Below are 22,423 nucleotides of genomic sequence, written 5' to 3' on the forward strand. Positions count from 1 at the left end.
TGATTTTCTAGATCTCTTCTGTTAATTTATTACCTAACTGTAACTGTAATTTTGTATCCTTATATAAACTTTGTATAGCTTGTACAAAATGTAATGGATATCCTCTTTTTCTTAATTTTATTCCCAAGTTTTTTTCAGTCATCATTTCTGCTAAACCAATAATAACACAAACAACAGCAGTTCAATATCCATTTACTGTTGAATTGCTAATCCACTGGACCTGCTTTCCACTAATCTTTCATTCGATCCACTTCTGTTACTTTGAAACAGCCTTTTCCATTTCTTTGAGGACTACCAAATATGGATATCAATAAATTATTTTTCTCTAATCCATGTCCAGATACACATGGCATTGGTTTGCTATATGTTTTGCAGCCTTTCAAGTGTGTAACACACACACACACACACTAAAAAAAAGGTAATAGTTATATGGACTATTCGGATTTAAATATGAATTTGGGCAATTCACATGGTTTGTCATTGTTAGCCTAGATAGATGTAATAAAAACAATAATAAAATTTAACAATGATATATAAGATAGAAAACAGAACTCATTTGTCAATGTTGGAAGTTTTTTCACTTGGTTATACTATAAATTAAAGATACCAAGAAATTACACACTTGATTTAATTCTTTATCCAAGTGTAAGCAAACAAGTTTGCACCTAAACTATTTTCAAGACTGGGGCAATTTGTATAAAGAAGCTAATGACTACACATCACTTGCCTTATATACCATAATATTATACATGTCTCCTTGCAGACATGTATAATATTATGCATTATGGGAAGGGTCACTTTCAATAATGTTGAAACCCAGACCGGTTTCAACTTTATTGAGGTCTCATCAGCAGGAGCCAAACCCAGAGATAATTTGAAGTAATGCAGAAGTCATATTTTCATATATAAGTAGACAAAAGGTTTCACGCCTTATCATTAAAATACTCTGTATTAGAGAAAGTTGCTGGAAGTTTTTCCACTTGGTTATACTATAAATTAAAGATACCAAGAAATTATATACTAAGGCAAGTGATGTGAAATCATTAGCTTCTTTATATGAGTTTCTCCAGTCCTGAAAATAGTTTGGGTGCAAACTTGTTTGCTTACACTTGGATAAAGGATTAAACCAAGTATATAATTTCTTGGTATCTTTAATTTATAATATAACCAAGTGGAAAAACTTCCAACAACTTTCTCTAATCCAGAGTATTTTAATAATAAGGTGTGACTTTTAGCTTCTCGTATATGAAAACATGACTTCTACATTACTTCAACCTTAGTATAACCTCTGGGTCCGGTTCCCATGATGAGACCTCAATAAGGTTGAAACTGGTCTGGGTAGTGACCCTTCCCATAATGCATAACATTATACATGTCTGCAAGATGTGCATTTTTGCATTATGGGATACTAAGGCAAGTGATGTGAAGTCATTAGCTTCTTTATACGAGTTTCCCCAGTCCTGAAAATAGTTCAGGAGCAAACTTTTTTGTTACACTTGAATAAAGGATTAAACCAAGTATATAATTTCTTGGTATATTTAATATTTTTATCAAAGATTTCTATTTCTATTCATTAATGATAAAAAAGTGTACAAGTTAATTTGTGTAATGTGTATGTATAACTGTATTGTGTTGTACCATCATGTCTGTTGGTACAACTGTGTAGCTTAGCAATGTGGAATACAATTTGGTAAACCGTCTCCAAATTTACAGTCCATCTTTCTGTTTTCATTCAGTATTCAAGTAGATATCTAGTAACAAGTGCACATCATAGTACAGTTTGGATTGGATACTGGATTAGAAGCTATTTGGTTCTTTGCCTTTCCTAAAATTGTATGTGAGATATCCTCCCAGTTATCCAGATTAACCCTTAAGCAACTACTGGTGATAGAAAGATTACTAGGAATAATGTAAACTTAATTATGCAGAACTATCATAGTATTCTGTACACTTCCCTTGAGAAAATATATCAGGAAATATATGTACACTCAAAATTAGTACTGTTAATATATTTAAGAGTACATGTCTACTACTGACACTATGCATAGTCTTTTCTTCTAATATTAAGGAAAGCAATCACAATATCACAGTCATAATATTTTACATTAAAAAAAAATGAAATAAAAAACATTTTTAAACTGTGTATAATACATACTAAGAGTGAGGTGTATCTCCCTTTCTTGATTTGCTAATCCATCAAAGAAGAACAAATCAAATGGTTCTTTATTATCAGATTTTATTAATGCATCTTGAGAAACAGCAAACAGAACTGTGAAATGATTTTCAAAAGCAACAACCCACACTGGAAGTAGTGGATTTTTATAATAACTTCCAACCTATGTGTGTGAGAAAGAAAGTTGCCTGTAAGTATATTCGCAATCATTAACTACATACTGTCATTTGTAAACATATTTTCTTATCATTTATTATATAATATAACACCATTATAGTAAAGTTCAAAAAAGTTCTCACTAAATAACTAAAGCTCATAGCATTAATTCTATTCTAAAAACCTTTTCCAACTTTGTTTTTTAATATTGATTTGGAGCACTTTTACTTTAAAAGAAATTCACTTTAGAAAACTTTCCATTACAACAAACTATTGCAGTAGTCTTTTTGTTATGCTGTACTCAGAGTTGACAGTAATCTGTTATTATCAAAATAACAATTTTAATATCATAAGATCTCGATAAGGTACAAAAGGAATAGCGAACCGTTCATTGTAACAGAGTATAAAAATTGTTACCCGAATTTCTTGCATATAATTTATTATTTTTATTCAGGCCTCCATAGAGTCAAAAAGCTCATCGCGGGAGGTCCTTCCTAGGAAACACAAAGTCGATCATACCACTCCATAAACTCATTGACCGTTCTCACTCTCACCACTCTATTAGGCAATGCATTCCATGGTTCAACCACCTTCCATGCAAAGAAACCACTCCTCACCCTCTTGCTCAGAGCTTGCTTTCATAACTTGCAGGGATGGCCTTGTCATTGCTCCTTCCCCGTTCACCAAGCAAAATAACTCCCTAGTGTCAACCTTGTAACTACCTCTCAACAGTTTAAAATTCTCAATCATATTACTTGTCCTTCTATCTACAAAAACTCTGCAGTCCACATTCCTCAGCCGATCCGCATAACTAACATTGTACAACCATTGTACTGGCCCATCTTTGTTATCCACCTCTGTACTCTTTCAGAGTTAATTTATTCCCATCACATCCTGGGGAGACGAAATCTGAGAAAGTGTGGTCTGATCATTGTCTTATACAATAGAATGATAACTCTCTCTTATCTCTGCAGGTCAGCGTCCTTCTCAGTACTGCACAAATCCTCTGTGTTACCTTCACCACCTTTGCAATATGTCCCCTGAATTTCAGGTTTCTATCAATCATCACCCACAGATTTCTTGTCTCCCTTACTTCCTCCAATACAACTCTTCCAATAGAGTATGAAGTGTCCCAAATCTCAAGACCTTGTATTTTGCAGCATTAAACCGACACCTCCATTCATTTGCCCATCTGTCTAGCTTATTCAAATCCTCTTGCAGGACTGCCACATCTGAACTATTATTAATAACCCTTCCCAGCTTCACATCATTCACAAACAACTGAATATTCCCTCTGCAATCCACTGACAATGTCACTGATATAAAGGTTAAACAATAACAGGTCCCAATACTGAGCCCCGTGGGACCCCACTTGTAACATTCTGCCTCCTTGAAACTGCCTCACCATACACAACTCTCTGATACCTATCGGACAGCCAATCCTGAATCCAGTTGACCAACCTAACATCCAAATCCATGTGCTGCAACTTAAATATCAGCTTATCATGTGGCACCCTGTCAAATGCCTTTGCTAAATCCAAGAAAATGGCAGTACATGCCTTTCCCTCAACTACTGCTCTTGTAAATTTATTATAAAAGGCTAGCATATTACTAAAACAAGAGCACCCCCTTAACAAATCCATGCTGACTCTCACAGATAACATTACCCTCATCTGCCCAATGCTGTATACAGTCCCTCACTAATTTCTCCAAGATCTTAACAACTACTGATGTCACACAAACTGGCCTATAATTAGACACTTCCAGTTTGCTACTGCTCTTATGCAACGGCACTATTTTACCTTCCTTCCCTTCCTTGGGTACCTTTCCCACAGCCAGACTTTTATTGAAGAGCCAGGTCAATGGAGCTGTCAGTTCTTTAGCACATTCTCTCAAAACCCTTGGTGAAATACCATGTAGTCCCACAGCATTCCTGACATCTAGAGTACTCAGTATTTGGAACACACTCTCCTGCTGCACCTCTAAATCCTGAACCTACCTTATTCCTCTAGTATTAAAAACCTTCCTCTCCAGGATGAAATACTGCAATAAAGTGCTCATTGAACAACTCCACTTTGTCCTCTGCATCAGTCACTCTATTCCCATTTCTATCCCACAATGTCATCCTTCCACAATCATTTCTCCTCCTACTGGCCACATAGCTAAAAAATTCCCTAGGATTTTCTTTGGATCTTTGGGCCAATCTCTTCTCATATTCCAGTTTGCCTTCTTTACCATACTAGTCACTACTTTGGCCAAACAGGCAGGACAGCGAATATCAGGATTTCGGACCACAAAAACTACATCCGGTTTCAGCAGTACAGCCACTCTGGGCTGGCAGACCATGCCTTAGATACCCGCCATAGAATTCGTTGGAAGAAAACTAAAATAATACACCACAGCAAGTTCAAGTACGAAAGATTATTCGTGGAATCATCAGCAGCTCTAAAAAGCGTTCAAAACCTCAACAAATTTGGTGCATGAAACTACCCCAAATTTGGGAAACCTACATTATGAGAACTTCAGCCCAACAGCCAAGACAACCCAATTAGCCCACTAGGGGGGGGGGACACCATTAGGACTTTAGGAACAATATTAGTTTCTTACCTTCTTCCTCATTTGCTTTTGTTAGTGCCTGCATGCACATACCATATTTGTATGTTCCTGAAGATGACAACGTGACGTTGTCGAAATATTGAAAGTATTCATTAAAGTTTGCTTTAATTAATATCCATTATATGTGTTGTTAATTCCTTAAGCTAATTACCAGTTACACACTAGTCACTTTCCTGGCCTGTGTCTTATATTCTTCATGCATTTGCTCTTCACCTGTCTCCTTATATCTCTTCCATAGCCTCTTTTTCAGTTACTGTATAATATTGTTTGTTATCCACTTTACACCAAACTGTGTCCTCTTCTTCACTTGTGGAATACAGTTTACTATTGCTGCTAACAAATATTCCTTTACAATTTCCCAAGCACTAATGATATCCCGGTCTTCCAATTCCTCCCTCCAAGAAACATCCCCAAGTTGATATCTAAGACTATTATAATCACCTGCCTTATAATTCCACATACATTCCCATCTTTTTGATACTCCTGCATGTCTATTCAACTTCTAACTGAAAACCACATGGTCACTCTCTCCAAATGGTGGGAGAGATGTCATCTCAGTTATTATTAACTCTTCTGATGCTATGACTAAACCAAACTCTTGAACCTCTTCTTCCCTCTATTACATGTTGCCTAAGCCATTTGCATCCCTGAAGAATTCTAGAAATTCCATTCCCTTATTGCTACATACATCTTCCTCTCCCCAATTTATACTGCTGTAGTTAAAATCTCCATTAACAATCATTCTTCTTGCACTTGCCAAGCTCAACTGTCTAAACATCTCTTGGTTCCCACCCTCTGTGCTCCTTGGTTTGTAGCAACACCCCACTAAATATCCTGTCTTGCCCACCTCTACCTCACATCATATGCTTTCAAAACCATTAGTGTCACTGCCTTCCAAAAGCCTCCACTATTAGAGGACATAAGTCATCACTTATCATAAGCAGTACTCCACCACAACGCTTTCCCTTCCTATCCTGCCGAAAAATGCTGTATCCCTGTTACTTCTATTCATCATCATCATCATCATCATCAAATTCCTGCCATGTACCCTCAAGGGATGTACAGGATATGACAGTACTACATGAAAAAATTACATCATTACTAACTTCCTATCTACAATTTTCCTCCAAATCAGTCTGTTACTTGTCAAGACTCCAACATTATCAGATCTTATGTTTCTATCGTCTAAGGCACTTTGTACCGTATCAATCCACCTATATCTTGGTCTTCCTCTGGGTCGTTTTCCTGCCAACCTGGCAGAGAACACTTGTTTTGCTAATCTTTCCTCTCCCATTCTATTTAAGTGACCATACCATCTGAGATTAGCTCTGCTAACGCATTCCTGGATGCTGACAATGTCAAGTTCTTTCCTAATATCCTCATTTTTAATATGATATTGCCATTGATGCCATCTGTTCACGCCTCTAATCTTTCTCAGGACTCTCATATCTGCGGTCTCTAGTCTTTGGTCAAGTGTTTTACTTCTGACCCAGCTCTCAGATCCATAAGTTAAAACTGGTTTGAACACAGTCTTGTATACAGCTAATTTAGTGTTCCGACTAATTTCTTTCTTATTCCATATGAATTTATTCAATTGACTTCCCACGATACCAGCTTTGCTGATTCTGTTGTCTATTTCTATATTTAGTTTACCATCTTCAGTAAAAATTGTGCCTAAGTAGCTGAAATGTTTTACTTGTTCCAGAGGTTCACCATTCACAACACAGTTGACATTTTCAATGATTCTGCCTATTTTCATTGTCTTTGTCTTTTTATTGCTGACCTTCATACCATATCTATTACAACAGCTATTCAATTTAGTCAGAGAATCTTGCAGACTTGTAGCGGATTTATTTAGAAGTATAACATCATCCGCATAAAGCAAAGAGCTGACATTAACATCTCCCATTTTGATATCAGGTTTAATACCACATTCCTTCATAATGTGATCCATATAGATAATGAATAACAGAGGGGATAATGTACATCCTTGTCTCACACCAGATTTAACATTAAACCATCTTCCTGTACTTCCTTCAATTCTAACTGCTGACTCACAACTCAAATAAAGACTAAGTATTGCTTGATATAATGCCCCATTGACAACACCATATAACTGCAGCGTATTGAATAGCTTCTCTCTTGGCACCTTGTCATATGCCTTTTCCAAATCGACAAAACTTAAATACAGATCTTTGTTATATTCCCATGCTTTCTCGACTATTTGTCGTAAAGTGAAGATCTGATCCTGACAGCCTCTATTTGGCCTGAATCCAGCTTGTTCTTCACCAAGCTTTTCTTCCACAATTCTTCTCAACCGTTTCTCAAGTATACTTGCATAGATCTTGCCAGGAACACTCAGTAGGGAAATACCTCTGTAATTCTCACATTCAGTTTTATTTCCCTTTTTATATATGGGTACTATGAGAGCTCTACTCCAATCATCGGGAATTCGTCCCTCTGTCCAGGCTTTCTGAACTATGCAGTGCAGCCACTGTAAGACTCTTATACCACCATACTTCAGCATTTCTGGTCGAATATCATCTACTCCTGCTGCCTTTCCACATTTCAAGCCTTTGATGGCTTTTTCTACTTCAAGTATGGATATGTATTCCTGATTGCATGCCTGGTCAGTGTTTTTTATCACTGTGCTGTCATCACTGCTTGTTTCATTTAGCAGTTTTTCAAAGTAATTACTCCATACTTCAAGGATATCTTTTTCTCCTGTTTTCATTTCACCTTTATCATCTCTAATTCCTTTTACAGCACTCTTTCCTCCATTCCTAAGCTTCTTCAACAACCTCCAGAATATTTTGCCACCTTCTTGATATTTATTTTCTATATTCTTGCCAAAGTCCTCCCATGACTTTTGTTTAGCTAGTTTTACACACTGTTTAGCTTTCTTACATTTGTCTCTGTATTCTGTAAGAGTAAAAGCTGACTTATTTGCCAGGAACTTTTGATATGCTTTCTTCTTTTCCTTCACTGCCTCTTTAACTTCCTGTGTCCACCAGGGAGTTCTGATTTTTTTATCTTTGCACACAACCTCACCACATGCCTCTCTGGCAGAATCAATCAATGTTTCCTTCAGAGTTTGCCACTGAATCTCCAAGGTTTGATTCCTGTTCTCAAACTCTTTCATTTTCTTTTCAATAATATTTCTGTATTTTAGTCTACAGTTTACATCTGAGAGCTGCTCAACTTTTATTCGCTTTAAAACTTTCTTACATGTTATTCTTTTCAATATGAAATTCAATTTTATCCTGCTCAAAACTAAATAGTGATCACTTCCAATTTCAAATCCTCTGTACACTCTGGTGTCCTGCACCAGGGAGAAAACATCACTATCAACAATAACATAGTGAATGAGACTTTTTTTATTCCTAGCCTCTTCTCTCCATGTGAATTTGTGCACATTTTTATGTTGGAACATGGTGTTAGTAATAACCAGTCCATGTCCTGAGCAGAAATCCAACAGATATTTGCCATTATTATTAGCTTTGCTCTTTTCTCCAAACTTTCCCAAAATATTTTTGTATGTCTCACAATCATTTCCTACTCTACTATTTAGATCCCCAACAAGGACCAACTTTTCATTTTTCATTGTGTCAGTTGCTTTTTCTAAAGCCTCAAAAAATTCCTCCACTTCTACCTTAGTAGAACCTTCTGTGGGACCATAGGCACAAATAAGTCTCATTGTCCAGTTCCCCATTCTCATATTTGCCCACATTACTCTACTTGAGACTGACTGCCATTCAAGAAGATTAGCCTCGTATTTTGTGTTGAATACTATGGCTACTCCTTCTTTTCCTTGATTGTTATTGCCTGAATATAACATTTTGTATTTATTGCTCAGAAAGATCTCACCAGTTTTGGTCTTTTTTGTTTCAGTCACCCCTATTATGTCGATCTGGTACTTATCTAATTCCTCAGCTAGCTCCATTTCTTTGCCATTCAGGCTTCTTATGTTGATAGTACCGATCTTTAACTCTGGTGATGTTGAGTTGGGGTTTGTTTTCAGATTTGTTCCAGTAGCTGACTTTTCGCTGTTCGCCCTGGTTCCCTGGCGAAAACAACGGGGGCCTTGTTTAACCGGGCGACGCCCCAGCCGGCATGAAATTTTGTCATGTTGTACCATCATTTTTTATTTTGGTTTAACCAATAAGAATACAATTTGGTCGGCTAAATCCCAAATTGCCAGCCCATCCTCGTTCGTTCAGTATCAAAGTAGATACCCAACAGGGTGCACCACGAGAAGGTGAGGATTGGACATTAGGTCAGAAGCCCTGGTCGGTTCTCCGCATTCCTTTAAAGGCTATGTGGAGGTCTCCTCTCAGTTATACAGCTTTGACCCTTAAGCACCCCGTTACTTCTATTCCTGTTATTATATCCTCTTCAGTCAACGACGTCTCAGTGATCCCAATAATCTTTGGCCAGGCTGATGCTATCAGTGCCAACAATTCCTCTCCTTTATTCCGGATACTTCTGGTATTCGTATAAAATATAATTTTATTCTTTTTGTATTCTTTTTAATTTTTTTTTTATTTTAAATCAACACACCAATAAGAGGTCATAGAAGTTGAGTACGTGGGAAAATACAGAGGAGAGAAAGAGAGAAAAATGAAAGAGGATGAAAAGTTGGTTCAATAAATGTGAATTTATAACAGTTCTTCACGGTATAAAGAACACCAGAAGTAAAAACAGTAATTAATATATTGAACTTAACAATATTTTGCTGTTTTCCTACCCATCATCATCATCACAAATTACTAACAGTACTCAATTAGCTCAACTTGTAGAAACTATTCTGGAAACTACAAGACAATATTCTACGAAAATATCAACTAGAACTAGATAAATACCTGAAGGAACTACCAAAACAGAATATAAACATTCAAGAACATTGGTGCAAATTAAAGGAAATAATATTAAAATCGGCAGAAAATTTAATAGGTTACACAGAAAGAGAAAGTAAAAAGAATTGGAATCTCAAAAGTACAAAGTTTAAGCAATCAAAGGAAAAGCATGAAATTAAAACAAAAAGAGATGAGAATAACTGGTTAGAAGAAAATGCAAAATGGCAGAGAAGTTATCAAAAGAAAATAACCTCCATGGATTATATAAACAAATAGACCAAATTAGTAAGACACGGACAACAAAAATGCTAATGATCAAAAACAAAGAAGGACAACTAATTGAAAGTAAAACAAAAAGAATGGCCAGATAGGACAAATACTTTAGAGACTTATATAATAAAAACAGCTCTCAGGCTATTACTATTCCAGCCACTGAAATGGAAGAGGAAACAAATATCTTTACCAAAGAAATAATAGCACATAGCATAGATAAACTTAAAACTAGAAAAGCACCTGGTATTGATCAAATACATGCAGAATTCTTAAAAGCAGGAAAGGAAAGGAACAACTTTTGGAACCATTAAAACACATTATCTGAAAGGATCTACAAAAATGAAGGCATTACCTATTGATTGGACTAAATCAGTTATAACTTCTATATACAAAAAAGGAGACAAAACAGAATGCAATAATTACAGAGGCATCAGCCTCCTTGGTATTCCAAGTAAGGTTTTTACGAAAGTACTCCAAAAACAAATGAAACCATATACAGAACTAGCATTATGAGAAGAGCAAGCATGTTTCAGACCAGGATGAAGCGCAATTGATCAACTATTCACCTTAAGACAGCTAATAGAAAAGACACTAGAGTGCAACCAAAATTGCTATATAAATTTCTTAGAATTTCGTCAGACATTTGATTCAATCTGTAGAAGACAACTATGGAAAACTAAAGCCTTGTGGTACATTGTTGGTGCTTTAGACAAAAGAAGCCCCAGAGATGAATCACAGGCAACATGAAGCTAATGTCTCAAACAAGGCATCCAAAGGTTTCCAAGCCTCCTAAATTACTCACAATTATGATGAATACAAAACATAAAAAATTCCATGCTGGCTCGATCGTCACCTGGAATAACAAGGATCACGTTGCTTGTTTAGGTGGAGGGCAAGCTTCGAAAAATATGTTACGGTCCCATAATCAACACTACCTCAAGATATGTTCCGTAAATATAGAAGGGCTATCTAAATCCAAAGCTGAAGTCATCAGCAAAATAGCCAAAGATAAAGCAATTGGTTCTCCAGGAAACCCATGTGCCTGACACAGCCCTCAATAGACTAAAGATCCCAGGACTCATTCTCGTGTCTTATAACTGCCACCTCAAGCATGGCCTGGCAACCTATATCCAGCCTGGTCTCAAGTATATAACCCAAAGTGTTCCTGATACAGAATACTCCATAGGTATTAAAGTTCAAAATATCACCATATACAATGTCTACAAACCTCCATCGCAATCCTGGCCTGATCAGATGGACCGACCTCCTCCTCACCCTGCTCTCTATGTTGGTGACTCCAATTCCCATCACACCATGCAGGGCTATTCCTCTAACAACCAGGATGGTGATAAGCTAGCTAACTGGATGGATACATATATACATATAACTTGTATTTGAATTATGATGCCAAGCAGGACGGCACTCAGCCAGATGGAACAGAACCTACACCCCAGATCTGTGCATAGTCACTAAAGACTCTGAAGACCACCCTCTACCATCAATCAGAACCATCCTTAACAGATTCCCTAATGGTCAACATCGTCCTACATTAATAGAGATAGGAACATCAATCCCAGTCATCAGCGGAACACCAATCGTTAGATGGAATCTCCACAGGTCCAACTGGAATGCATTTCAGAAACAAATTGAGCAAACCGTTAGAGCAATTCCACCCACTCCTAATTGCTATCCTAGATTTGTTAAACTACTCAAATCTGCAGCAAAAGCCTCTATCCCTAGAGGCTACAGAAAACAATATATTCCATGTTGGAATAGAGAAAGTGAGGAACTCCTAGCCAAATATGAGGAAACTGAAGATCCAACTATTGCTAAGGAGCTCATATCAACCCTGGATAAAAACAGAAAGGAAAGATGGATCTCAACCATCAATGAACCTGATTTTGTCATATCTAGTCAGAGAAGCTGGTCACTTCTGTGAACATTAGGTGAAGCAGAGACAACAACACACAAAACAACAGAGATAACTCCTGACAAATGGCTAACCATTTATTGAAAACCTCCAATATTCATCCCAGCTCTACCAGGAAAATTGCTGTACATGCTTCCACCAGACAAATCCTGAAGATGGAACCGAGCTTCCTGAACTCGTACACCCAATATCACGGGAAGAGGTACAAATAGCTTTAAAACTTACCAAGAATGTCAAAGCTGCAGGAGTGGATGGTATACTCCCTGAGTGCCTAAAACATCTTGGTCAACATGGCCAAACATGGCTGGCTGCCCTTTTCTCAGAAATCATCATGATTGATAAACTACCAAAGCTGTGGTGGGAAGCCAAAATAATTGCGGTGCCCAAACCATGGAAAGATCCAAATGATGTGAAAAACCTGCAACCTATCTCCTTGCTTTGCACCACCTTTAAGCTCTTTGAAAGAATTCTCCTTAAAAGAATTTCACCACTCATCGAAAGAGCACTCTCGACTGAACAAGCTGGCTTCAGGCCAGGAAGAAGTTGCTGTGACCAGGTCCTGGCCCTGACAACTCAAATTGAAGCAGGCTTCCAGAAGAAACTTAAATCTGGAGCCACTTTTATTGATCTAACAATTTGCTTATGACACTGTCTGGATCAGGGGCCTCCTCCTCAAACTAGGAAATATTATAAAGTGTAAAGAAACTTTCCAACTTTTTGATTCTATTCTCTCCAACAGAAAGATCCAGGTTCATATTGGCGGAAAAAAGAGCAGGCCCAGATTCCTTCACGATGGTCTTCCTCAGGGCTCTGTGTTATCCCTTATACTTTTTAACATCTATATGTATGATCTCCCTCATACCAGATCAAGCAAGTATATGTATGCTGATGACCTAGTGATCTTACATCAATCCACCTCCTTTACCAACCTAGAATCAACCTTGAATACAGACCTGAACACCCTAGAAGAGTACTTTAAGCAGTGGTACTTTAAGCCAAATCCAACAAAAACAGTGTCCTCGGTATTCCGCCTGTACAATGCAGAGGCAAATCGACAACTCAACGTTTCTTTCTGTGGAAAAATGGTAGAACACGAGCCTCACCCAAAATACCTTGGGGTGAGCCTGGACAGAAGCATAACCTATGAAAGGCACATCATCAACCTCTCCAATAAAATTAAAACCAAAAATAATATCACTTCAAGGCATGCTGGAACAACCTGGGGTTGTGGTGCAGAAGTCCTAAGGTCATCTGCACTAGCCCTTGCATTCTCTGCAGCAGAATAATGTGCCCCTGTCTGGGAAAGATGTACACACATACACTAACATTCTAGACACCCAGCTAAACTCTACCATGCGCACAATTAGTGGGACAGTGAGAAGCACCCCCTCTCTCTCTCTCTCTCCTGGCTGCCTGTTCTATCTAACATTGCTCCACCACACATATGGAGAAGACAAGCCTCGATTAAGAAATTTAATAAAGCAATGAGCAACCCACTCCTGTCCCTACATCAGACTCTCATAAACCCACCTAGTCTATGCCTGAAATCTAGAAAGCCTCTCTGGTCCATGGACGAACTCTCTTCAGCTGCGCTGCCATCAATATCTGACATATGGAGAGAACACTGGTCCAACAATCTACCAACAAATGGCTTCCTGGTAGAAGATCCTTGTGCTCTGCAGCCTGGTTTTGATCTTCCTAGGAAGATTTGGTCATCAATAAACAGGATCAGGATTAGTCAGGGCAGATGTGGCTACCTTCTACATAAATGGAGGCTGTCAGATCACCCTTATTGTGATTGTTCTCCCGTGGCTCAGACGATTACTCATATTGTGTACGACTGCCCAAGATGCCAATTTCACGGTGGTGGCCTACAGGACATCCACAAAGTGACGGATGAGGCCTTGAATTGGCTTTCCAGCCTGGACCTTGACCTGTGATCAAGGTCCAACTTGGCCACACCAACCACCGCCACACCAACTTGGTGACAGGTCAAGTTGGTGTGGCGGTGGTTATGGAGGAAACAGAAGATCATGGTCCCATCTCACCATGAAGACGTTATTCTCGTAGTCACTCTCATAGTCCTCGTCATGGGTATCAACAGAACTCCTCCTCCTCATGTTAGAAGATGATGATGTAATGTGAAATGGCCCCCCCCCCTCTAATGGATCAAGTTTTCTCACACAAGACACAACTGCTCTCTAATTAAATCTAGGATACAGCTACATTTATGTTGTGAGAACATGCAGCCTTGTCATACTTGTTACAGTAGGACGATAATTGCCCCTGGCTTGATTATGACAAGTTACTTTTGCTTTATTTAAAAAAAAGAAAAAGAAAAAAGGAAAGACTTAGAAAGCTGGTTGTGCCTTTTATGTAATGAACTTTTATATGTTAAGATTTTCATCATTTGTTGGGGAAATTGTGATTGTACTCTTCACGTACCAGTTTCATGTACCCATAAGCATAAATAAATGGGAAACTATGAAAGAATTTGGAATTCCCAACAAAACAATAAGAATAATAAAGAATCTGTATGAGAAATCTGAAAGGGCAGTACGAGTAGAGGACACCTTAACCAACTGGTTCCACACAGAGAGCGGAGTAAGACAGGGATGCAATCTGTCATTAGACCTGTTCAATCTTACACTGGAAGAAGCAACAGTAAGGCCTTAAACAAAGAAGACTCCAGAATCAAAATATATGGGAAAAATATAACAAACTTAAAATTTGCAGACAACATTGCATTACTTGCAAGCATGGAAGAAGGAAGATCTACAATGAATTTCTGATAAAATAAAGGAAAAATGTATAAAATTTGGATTAGACATAAATATAGACAAAACAAAAATTATGCAAATAGAAAAAAGAAACACCAATCTGAAAATTGATATTGATAGTAAGAATCTAGAGCAGGTAGAAAACTTCACCTAACCTTGGGGGAGTAATTGAACACAATGGTGAATTACAAAAGATATAAACATATGAATCAGTCACGCATCCCAAACTTTTGGAGGACTTAATAAAATATGGAAGTCAAGAGACATCAAACAAGCAACAAAAGTAAGAATCTATGAAACAATGATCTTCCCAACGCTCCTCTATGGAAGTGAATGCTGGAATCTCAAAAAGGCTGAAGCGAAAAAATTATTAACTACTGAAATGGGTTGGCTAAGAAGATTACTTGGAGTATCTCTGCTGGATAGACTAAGAAACGAAGACAAAGGAAATGACTAAAACAAGAAATAACAATAGTTGACAAAATCCAAGGAAGAAGACTGCGATGGTTTGGCCATGTGACCAGAATGGGAACAGAAAAATTACCATATAAAGCCCTGAATACAACGATGGAAGGTAAAAGATCCAAAGGGGGCCCAGAATTAGATGGATAGGCAAAATAAAAGAAGACCTGAAAACCAAATCACAACAAGCTACACCAAACTGGACAGAAATGTTCGGACTCTCCAGGGACAGACAGAAGTGGAAAGAGTTCATTCGGTCTCATCATCATCCACATAGATGATGGAAAAGAGAAGAAGAAGAAACAATTCATTCAAAGCCCAACCCCGTGTCCATGTCATGGAGGGTGGAAGCAACATAAAGTAGAGGATTGCTTTGTAAGGTGAAGCATGGTGGGGACTTTGTGTGCCTCAGGCTGATACATTAGCTGTGAAGGCTTACAGAGAACCTTGAAAAATGACTAAAGGGGCTCTGGCAAAGATGTTAGGACTGCAATGACATCTGCTGTTTCATCACTGGTGGGAGAATTCATATATCAATGGCAATGTGAAACAACTGGCAGGCAGAAGAATCTGAATACAGATCAACGGCTGGCAGAGTGAGCCAAGTTAGCTGGCTATTGCAGACGTGGAAGAGATCGGGGCCTCACCAAGTTACTATCCTATAGTCAACCATGGAGAAACAGAAATATTTTACAAGCTATGCTTTGGAAGTTGGAACCTCTGCAACATCCCAAGCTGTAAATAGTTACAGGGAAGAAGATTGAAACTGTGAATAAAACAAGCACAGCAAATGCACTCCATGATGATGTCAACTTAAACCCGAAAGGAAGGTTGGCATCTGATATTCCTCATTTGAAAACAAGAAACAGAGTCTTGAAAATTAGAACTTGGAATGTGAGAACATTATATAAACTAGGAAATTTTGACAACCTTATAAAGGAAATGAAAAGACTTAAAGTTGATGTGATGGGAATTAGTGAAACAAGATGACCTAACACAGGAAAACTAGAAAAAGATGGCTTTACATCCATATATTCTGGTGGAGAGAAGCATGAATATTGAGTGGGTTTCATGATTAAGACAGACATCTTTAAATGAGTAATGGGGCTGTGGCCCATAAACGAAAGAATAATACTTATTAAATTAGCTGCAAAGCCTTTTAACATCATAATTATCCAGGTTTATGCCACTACAATGACTTACAATAATGAAGAAATAGAAGATTTTTATAACTTACAAAAATCAATAAATATATAAAATTAAATGAGATACTCATAGTCATGGGTGACTTGAATGCAAAGGCTGGAGAAGGGAAAGAAAATCCAGTTGTTGGAAAATTTGGATTAGGCAAAAGAAATGAAAGAGTTGAGAGACTGATACAATTCTGCATTCAAAAGAAGTTACGCATAATGAATACTTTCTTTACATCCAAAATGCAGACTATATACTTGGACAAACCTAGATAACTCTATAAGACACCAAATAAATTTCATAATGATAAATAATAGATACAAAAATAATACAACCAACATAAAAACATACTCAGGTACTGATATACTAGTTCAGACCATAACCATGTAGTGTCTACTTTAAAAATTAAACTAAAAAACATTTCTAAAAACAATCACATTGAAAGACTTGGCAGCTGTGAATATACACATGACAACATAATAGTGCTTAACTCAGATATTAGGAAAAAATTAGATCATGTACGATATAAAACAGACGACAATACACTTTGTAACACAGAGGAAATTGAAAACAGGTGGTCAAATTTTATCATCATCAAATTCCTGCCATGTACCCTCAAGGGGTGTACAGGATATAATAGTACTACAGGAAAAATTTACATCATTACTAACTTCCTATCTACAATTTTCCTCCAAATCAGTCTGTTACTTGTCAAGACTCTAACATTATGAGATCTTATATTTCTATCGTCTAAAACAGCACATTAATCGAAAACGCACTAAGTGAATATAATAACCTATGGGAAAAAGTATAATTTGTTCCTCAAATTTCTTTTTTGACCCTTAATTTTTTTTTATAAAAGAATTAGGGTAAAAGTCTCAGGACCTAGTTAAAGGAAAACCATGAAGCTGAAAGACAATAAAACATATCATCATCAAATTCCTGCCATATACCCAGAGGAAGACCAAGATATAGGTGGATCATGTACACCTCAAGGGGTGTTCAGGATATGACAGTACTACATGAAAAAATTACATCATTACTAACTTCCTATCTACAATTTTCCTCCAAATCAGTCTGTTACTTGTCAAGACTCCAATAATATCATTATCAGATTTTATATTTCTATCGTCTAAGGCACTTTGTACCGTATCAATCCACCTATATCTTGGTCTTCCTCTGGGTCGTTTTCCTGCCAACCTGGCAGAGAACACTTGTTTTGCTAATCTTTCCTCTCCCATTCTATTTAAGTGACCATACCACCTGAGATTAGCTCTGCTAACGCATTCCTGGATGCTGACAATGTCAAGTTCTTTCCTAATATCCTCATTTTTAATATGATATTGCCATTGATACCATCTGTTCACGCCTCTAATCTTTCTCAGGACTCTCATATCTGCGGTCTCTAGTCTTTGGTCAAGTGTTTTACTTCTGACCCAGCTCTCAGATCCATAAGTTAAAACTGGTTTGAACACTGTCTTATACACAGCTAATTTAGTGTTCTGACTAATTTCTCTCTTATTCCATATGAATTTATTCAATTGACTTCCTACCATATCAGCTTTGTTGATTCTGTTGTCTATTTCCATATTTAATTTACCATCTTCACTAAAAATCATGCTTAAGTAGCTGAAATGTTTTCCACAGGTTCTCCGTTTCACAATGCAGTTGATATTTTCAATGATTCTGCCTATTTTCATTGCTGACCTTCATACCATATCTATTACAACAGTTATTCAATTTAGTCAGGGAATCTTGCAGACTTGTAGCAGATTTATTTAGCAGTATAACATTGTCTGCATGAAGCAAAGAGCTGACATTAACATCTCCAATTTTGATATCATGTTTAATACCACTTTCCTTCATAATGTGATCCATATAGATAATGAATAACAGAGGGGATATTGTACATCCTTGTCTCACACCAGACTTAACATTAAAACATCTTCCTGTACTTCCTTCAATTCTAACTGCTGACTAACAATGCAATTAAAGACAAAGTATTGCATGATATAATGCCCCATTGACACCATATATAACTGTAGCGTATTGAATAGCTTCTCTCTCTCTTGGCACCTTGTCATATGCCTTTTCCAGATCGAAAAAACTTAAATACAGATGATTGTTATATTCCCATGATTTTTTCAATAAATATGCTGGAAATTTTTGGGGAAATTTATGGCAATTTGAAAAACTCACAGATGAACCAAGTAGCCTAGAAATATCAAAAAAATTAAGTTACTAAAAAAAGTTATACACGGATTTTCAAACAATGTTTGAAAATCCGGGGGGGGGGGGGGGGGGGATCAGCACCCATAACTCCCCACGTTGTTCAATGGTCAATTGTAGTTCCAAAATTCACCACGGGAACATTGTGAACACCAAATGCATGGAATTTGCATATCATAACTCAGCATGTCTAAGAGAGGATTTAAAGAGATGGACATAAGATTTTTATCTTCATTCTGGTTAATATCATCTGCAGTGTTAGTACTAACCTTGCCCTGATATGCTTTGCTCATGAAGCTGAACTACCTAAACAATTGCAATGCTGTCGCTGCAATCTGCAAATGTCGTGGCCTGAACAAAGGACAAAGAGGTCCACTATCTCCATATGCTCTGTGACAAATGATTAGTCGTTATGAAGAAATGGGATTGTTGGGAGTAAGACCAACAATCATTCACCTGTTCACCTTGGCAAACAGGTGAATGAGTTGCTACTACTGTTGTGGAGCATGCCATGAATGATAACATTGGTTCCTGTAGTGCATGTGCTGTATCAAGACACGTGAATGTGCTTACACAACTATCTGGAAAATTCTATGGAAGATTCTGCATTTCTACCTGCTTAAGATAACCCTGACACAGGAGTTGTGTCTATGAGACTCTGAAAGTTGACTAACATTCATTTTAACATTCCTTGCTCCTCAAGTGGAGTTGGACACTGCATGGCTGTGGATGAATTTGTGGGGAGGTAATGCTCACTTTCACCTGAAATACCCACAGTTTTCAGGTAGGGACTACAGTAAACCCACATGCAATCCAACAAATTCCTTTGCATTTATCCACAAAGTTACTATCTAGTGCAGGTTTACAGCTTCATTTATTATTGGATCATCCTTCTTTGAGGATATTCACCAGTCTGGTTCTATGACCTGCTCAGTTACTGCTGAGATATCGCAATCTGATAAACAATTTTGTTGTGCCACAGCTACAGCAGATCCTTTGCATAGATTCAGTTATTTTAATGCAGGATAGGGCCCCTCCACACATCGGTCGATTCATACAGGAGCTTCATCAAACATTTCATGGAAGTCAGAGAGTGATCACATGCATTTCCCACTACATGGCTGCCTTGTTCAAATGATCTGAGCACCCCCCCCCTTGACTTCTGGTTTTGAGGATTTCTCAAAGACAAGGTTTATTGGGATCATCCTGATAACTTGCCAGTACTCAAAGATAGCATAATGCAGCATGTGCGCAAAATCAATCCTGACCAGCTGCATTCTGCCACTGAACACACCATGCAAAGGATTCAGTTTTTGAAATACCGGGAGGAGCAGCACATGAAGAGTACAGAGTACTGCCTGTGAATGCATAACAGAAGTGAATAAAAATGTGTTATTTATGCTTGTGTCGCTTTTCTCCTTCTTACACACAAAGAAAAATTACTATATCTACATTTGGTATATCATACAGTGCTGCTGCTGGTGAATTTTGGAACTTTTTTTTTTCTAAGATATCACTTCCTCATGATGCACAATATATATTCTAGCAAAGTTTTGGATCATTTGGATCACTGGGTGGCATTCCACATGGCCTTAAACAAGAATACTTTAATTTTGATTACACTGTACATATTTTTAAAGAAGTCCACTCCTCCTGTCATTTATCACAATGCAACAAAGCATTGTGGTAAATTTCAAATTCCTGAATTTGAAAAATTTGATTTTAATGACTTAACCTCCACACCCTTCTCCAATAAATTATTATTATTATTATTATTATTATATAACACCTCCAAGTAGTCCAAAGACTCATTGAGGGGAGGGCCTACTCTACAACTCTCCGTCATTATCACCATGTCATCCACCAACTACAGCAAACCACAACTATCATCATCTACACCAATGCCATCTACTGCTCACCACCATCACTAGTATTTTCACAGACAATCACAAACCTCCATGCCAACAGTAGGATTTGGACCCACAGCCTTTTGGCTGGAGAGCAGATATGCTAACCGCTCAGCCAACCAGGTTGGCAAAATCATTCAATTAATAAAGCAGCAGCTTTGAAGAATTATTCACTTCATTTCTTTCATCTAATTATTTTACTTGAAGGTGCAGAGAAGCACTGCACACTACTGTTTCATTATTTATTACAGTGCAGTATTATTACATGGCAATTTTATGGTATAATTGGTATGCTATATTATTTTTCTAGGGAAAAAAAGTCTGTTTTTGTTATATTTTTAAATAAAAAATATAACAAAAACAGACCTATACATTTTACGATTCACTCAAGTTAATTCTTAACATATCCTTATGGTTCGTATAGCGATTTCTGATTTATGACCTTTTTGGCTTACTTAGAATAAAAGCCTATCGTAAGTAGAAAACTAACTGTATACCTTAGAATACTGAATCGTTAAAAGAAACAAATTAAATTATTACATATAAATGCATTAATTATACTCTGTAAAAAAAGCCTAACGGAACTTTGCATATAAAATATAGTTGACCTTCCACTATAGCAAATTTATAAGGATCACAATGATCGTTTGTCACAGAGCAGTGTTTTTCAAAGTGAGGTCTCTGGCTCAGTAATGGCTTGGCTTTCTAAAATAATTACTGTTTCTCAGAACATATAAAAATTCAAATATGGGATGCGCTGCTGAATGATAAAATCAAGTTAAAAATATTAAAAAGTAAAATTAAACAAAGAAATGTGACTATTCTTTACTGAAGTTGAAGAAAATTTGCTTATTCATATAGGATAATCAGGACTTTCAATAGCTTGTTGTCCAAAATAAAATTACGTGCAACATGATGGAAATTCATGCTGAATGAAGCACCCAATTAAACAACCCACTGTTGTTTTAATCAGAAATTACCAGAGCAAACAGTGAAAGGTCAGCTAATGGAACAAACTTTAACTCAACATAGATTAAGATTGGCACCATTAACAAAAGAAGCAATGATGGAAATGAAATGGAACCAGCAGAATAATTGACTAAGTAGCAGAATGACAATAAGAGGTGCTAACAAATGAGGTGAGATTCATCTAAGCAACAAATAGAAGATGTTATATTTAGGCAATAATGATCAAGTAGAATGAGTAGCTACCTTGTATGCAGTGATTTGATTGCAAGAATAGAAAAAGCAGAACTCCAGAGTGAACTCTCAAAGTGGCAGTCAAGAAACGAATAAAGCATATCGAAAGTTCCTGGCAAGTAGGTCAATTCATACTCAGAGATTATAGAGAAAAATATAAGAAAGTGAAAAACTGTGTAAAACTAACTAAACAAAGATCATGGTAAGATTTTTGTAAGAGCATAGAAAATAAATATCTTTTTGATTAGAAATGGAAGAAAGAGTACCATAAAAGGATAAAGACAACATGACCTGAAAATAAATATATTCTATTGTGAACTGTGGAATTTTTAATTGATGAAGCTGAGTAGCCTATGAAAGGATGGAGAAGGTTAGACAAAAAGTCATAGGCCACTCAGCTTCATCAACTAAAAATTCCACAGAACTTTTATCATAAAATCTTCGGTATCCAGAGCACACAAATTTTGTTCCTCTGAAGAATCTTTAAAACAAAAATTTGAAATTATTAAAGATACGGTTTTATTAAATGGATACAATCTCAAAAACAACTCAGTCATCAGCCACTTCCCTACACATCAACCCAGGCAAGAAGAAGCCCGTAGGACTCCTATACCATACACCCTCTGTCCAAAATGAAACTGAACTTTTTG

The 22,423-nt window shown here is 37.1% G+C and overlaps 1 protein-coding gene across 7 annotated transcripts in view; it reads right to left on the reverse strand.

The window, feature by feature from the left end:
- LOC150100035 (putative ubiquitin carboxyl-terminal hydrolase MINDY-4) overlaps positions 1–22,423 on the reverse strand; it is a 376,809-nt gene that overhangs the window by 86,079 nt on the left and 268,307 nt on the right. For 5 of the 7 annotated variants that reach the window (XM_090402889.1, XM_090402887.1, XM_090402888.1 and 2 more), the window contains one exon: positions 2,156–2,336. The exons of the other annotated variants lie outside the window; for them this stretch is intronic. In XM_090402889.1, coding sequence (XP_090259015.1) covers positions 2,156–2,336 — 181 coding nt within the window. The remainder of the gene's footprint in view (positions 1–2,155; positions 2,337–22,423) is intronic. 7 annotated transcript variants of the gene reach the window in all.

This window comes from Typopeltis vanoorti, chromosome 13 (genome assembly GCF_054136105.1).
Source record: "Typopeltis vanoorti isolate ZY-2024b chromosome 13, IOZ_Tvanoo_1.0, whole genome shotgun sequence".
NCBI lineage: Eukaryota > Metazoa > Arthropoda > Arachnida > Uropygi > Thelyphonidae > Typopeltis > Typopeltis vanoorti.